General features: G+C 38.8%; 1 protein-coding gene across 1 annotated transcript; it reads right to left on the bottom strand.

The window, feature by feature from the left end:
• Nucleotides 1–676: 676 nt before the first annotated feature.
• On the bottom strand, nt 677–2,949 carry LOC141629276 (uncharacterized). The gene is made up of 4 exons (XM_074442302.1): nt 2,218–2,949; nt 1,189–1,824; nt 1,029–1,098; nt 677–951 (listed from the first exon to the last, which is right to left on the bottom strand). Exons 1-4 carry the CDS (start codon nt 2,947–2,949, stop codon nt 677–679), a joined length of 1,713 nt encoding a protein of 570 aa, XP_074298403.1.
• Between the last annotated feature and the right edge of the window lie 900 nt (nt 2,950–3,849).

Raw genomic sequence — 3,849 nt, 5'->3', positions numbered from 1 at the left:
TGCTTTCTGAACAGATAGGAGGTCCCCTCTCGTAAAAATCATGAGGTCATCTGCAAATACCAAATGGCCTAGCCCTGTCCTAGAGCATTTAGGGTGGAAAGAAACATTTGGAGCCTTACACATCACCCTGAGACTTCTGGAAAGGATTTCCATACTGAGTATAAACAGGTATGGGAACAGGGGATCCCCTTGCCTCACCCCACTCCTCCTTTTAAAGAATCCATAGAGTGACCCATTTACTTTTAAAGTAAACCAGGAGCCAGTGACACAGCTCATAATCCATCTAATAAAGGTTGAAGGGAAGTTGAGCTTAGAGAGAATATTCTGAATAAAAGACCATTGTAATGTGTCAAAAGCTTTGCTGATATCCATTTTTAGCATACATCTAGGTGTTATATGCTTCCTGGCATATCCATTAACTAACCCTTGAGTGAGCATCACATTTTCAAATAAGCTCCTGCCCTAGATAAATGCTGCTTGTTCAGGACCCACAAGGGAAGGCATAATGCTCTTTAGTCTGTTTGTGAGAACCTTGCTTATAGTCTTGTAAATTGTAGAGCAGCAAGAGATGGGTCTAAAATCTCTTAGGAACAAGAGTGACATTAGCTTGCTTAGGAAGAAATCCAGTTTTAAAGAAGTCTTCCACTCCAAGACAGAAATCAGGTCCCACAATCTGTCAAGCAGCTTTAAAGAATCCAACTGAGAATCCATCCAGCCCAGGACTTTTGTTTGAATCAATTGCAAAAAGGGCTTGTTGAATTTCTGATCTAGTGACAGGTCTAATCAGGCTAGCATGGTCATCAATAGCAACAGATGGTCCATTTGAGACCACCTCAGGATCAATTTCCTCCACTTTAGTTGAGCTACCTAACAGTTGTTGGTAGTACTCATCAAAAGCTTCACCCACACTTTGAAGGCCTGAATAAGTTGGGCCATTAAACCCTTGAATATCTGCAATCATTTGACACTGTTACCTTTCCTTAATTTTAGCCAAAAAAGTCTGGAACATGTATCGTTGTGCTTGATACTATGAAGCTTTGCGCTCTGAGATAGAATCTTAATTTCAATATCTTTAAGCTTCCAGAACTCCTTAGATATCTTTTGTTCATGTTCAATAAAAGAAACAGAATGAGGACATGCCTGGAGATTCTTAAAACATTGAGACAACTATTCTCTCTTGGCCCTAACTTTATCTCTAATATTTGTAAACTGTTCAGAATTGAAGGTTGTGAGTTGCTTCTTCACTTCTTTGAGCTTGCTCATTAGTCTAAACATGGAGTTACCAATATGTTTACCGGCCCAAACCTCAGCCACAATGCTATGAAATTTAGGATGCTCAGCCGAACAATCTAGGAATTTAAATTGTTTTCTAGGGAGATCATTATCATGAAAGGTGATCATAGTTAGACAATGGTTAGAGATGCCTGGAGCAAGGAAGTGAGCAGTGGTTTGGGAATAAGTTTGCAACCACTTATCATTCACTAGGATCCTATCCAGTTTAGAGTAAACCCTAGTAGAGGAATCCTGCTTATTAAACCAAGTAAAGTCATTACCAATGCCTCTTATATCATCCAAACCAGCAGTCAGAAGATAAGAATTAAAACCTAGTAATTCTGATAAGATGGGAGAATGATTACTAATCTTCTCATGGATATGCCTTACTACATTGAAGTCACCCATTGCAGTCCACTGATCCACATGGGAGGAGAACTGAGTCATAGAGTTCCACATATCCTGTCTTTTCCTTGCATCATTACTACCATAAATCACTGATAAGAAAAAACTTCTACCAGTAACAAGATGCTTAACTTTACAATGAACTACCTAAGAGTGCTCTTGCAAGATGTCAACCTTAGTAGTGATTGGATTCTAAAGCACCCTTATCCTACCATTATGATGTTTATTGTAATTACAAAAATCATTATACCTCATGAAATTAGTTTTAAGGATCTTTTTTGCTTTATTGCTTTTTACTCTAGTTTCCAAAAGACGTAAAACATCCACTTTATTTATTTTCTCTAAGAAAATTAGAAACCTCACTATGTTTTGTAGCCTTATTAAAGCCTCTGATGTTTCAGGTAGAAATAATCATTGCTTGGAACTATCAGGTGGAGCCTCCTCTATCAGGCTAGTGCTTGTAAGCTGGTTTACAGGAACTATTTCTGACTGTTGGTTATCCAATTGAACACTCTTATCTTGTCATGGGCCTATCTGTACCAGGTTATACTGAGTAGGAGTCATAGTAGTCTGGTCTGATCCTGACTCCATCACATCAATTTCTCCCTCTTCAGGATCAGATAAAGGAGCAAAGGTATTCTGAGTGTGAACATGTAATTTGAGCCCTGACTCAAGTGAAAAACCTCTCTTCAAGGCTATTTGAGGCTTGTTTAGCTTGTCCATCTTGTTGCATTCTTGATGTATTTCAGCATTCAATGAAGGAGAAACTAAGCCATCAGACAAAGTAGGAGTGCCTAGCCTATTGTATTCTGAGCTCATCTCCTTGTCTGAAGGTTTGGGACCAACTGCAACTGATACTGAGGTACCACCCAACAAACAAGGAGAAGTTTTCTTAACATATTTTACCCCATGGCCAGTCTTGGGTCCAGCAACAATAGGTGCAGATTTGGGCTTGTTCTTCTTACATGTTTGTAGCAGATGACCCATTTTCCCACAACCTGAACAGTAATGTGGAATCCACTGATACTCCACTCTCTGAGTTGATGGCCCAAAGGGAGTGTTTAGAGAGATCTCTAAGGGAGGGTTGGAAGAAACGTACACCTCTATCATTGCCCTTGCAAAGGTTAGCTTTGCCTGACTGGTAGTAGGCACATCAGCAAACATGAGTCTCCCAATTTTACTAGACATCTTGCTTAGAACACCACTAGACCACAGGTAAGGATCCAAGTCAGGAAATAGTACCCAAATAGGAACAATGGAGACTTTTTCCATTTCAAAGGAGAATGAAGGATGCCACTGCTTGTTTAATACCCAGTAATTTGATAAGTATTTATAAAAATAAATTATGTAATTCAAATAACTAATTAAAAGGCATTTGTAATAATAATTGCAGATAAGACGATAATTGAAAATAAAATAATAGATGAGTGGGTAATATTGACTGAGGTGTTGACTTACACGTGATAAAGGATTTTGACTCGGGAATAATAATAATAATAATAATAATAATAATAATAATAATAATAATAATAATAATAATAATAATAATAATAATAATAATAATAATAATAATTACATAGTTTCCTAGTACCGCTCTATATGACCTACCTTATCACTATAAATAAATGGTTTGACCTAATTAGAGACCTTATTCACTCATAAAATTCATAATCTCACAATAAAGAGAGAGAGAGAGAAAAAGGGGGGGGGGAGATTTAGAAGGAAGAAAAGGGAAGAACTCAGCTTATATTATCGTCTCAAGGTAAGACTGTCTTATATTATAATGTATTGATTTTATAATTAAAATAACTCGCATTGTAGACCACCGTAAGGTTAGCCGTGATCGTGAACATGACTGTGGGCCAGTAGGGTATGACCGGAGCCAACATTGACCGCCGTTGACCGGCAGGGGATGGGTGTTTTTGCTGGGTTTTACGTGGGTGTTTGTGGGGTTGAACCGTGGGTATAACACGGGTGTGTGACCCTTACCTTGATTCGTTTTGACCTGGGCCTCGGTTGGGTGAGTCCATGGAGGTTAGTCGTTCATGGTGGTAATTGGGTGGTCAAAGGCCGCGTCTTGTGTCGTGGTGATCGGAATTTGGGAAAAATAGGGGAGTATTGGGGGATTGTGTTAGACCAACTTAAGACGGTGGTTGTCGTCACTGTGGTTGC

The sequence above is a fragment of the Silene latifolia genome, chromosome Y (genome assembly GCF_048544455.1).
Source record: "Silene latifolia isolate original U9 population chromosome Y, ASM4854445v1, whole genome shotgun sequence".
Lineage (NCBI taxonomy): Eukaryota > Viridiplantae > Streptophyta > Magnoliopsida > Caryophyllales > Caryophyllaceae > Silene > Silene latifolia.
The sequence above is the reverse complement of the archived record's forward strand: the minus strand, read 5'-3'. Positions and strand labels throughout refer to the sequence as shown.

What these genes read in the sequence shown, in the direction of transcription:
- LOC141629276 (XM_074442302.1), bottom strand. Translation starts at nt 2,949, where the DNA reads ATGGAAAAAGTCTCCATTGTTCCTATTTGGGTACTATTTCCTGACTTG. An exon ending in CTCCTACTCAGTATAACCTG is followed by an intron (nt 1,825 to 2,217) that starts GTACAGATAGGC and finishes GAGCACTCTTAG; the next exon opens with GTAGTTCATTGTAAAGTTAA. An exon ending in TTACAAATATTAGAGATAAA is followed by an intron (nt 1,099 to 1,188) that starts GTTAGGGCCAAG and finishes CATGAACAAAAG; the next exon opens with ATATCTAAGGAGTTCTGGAA.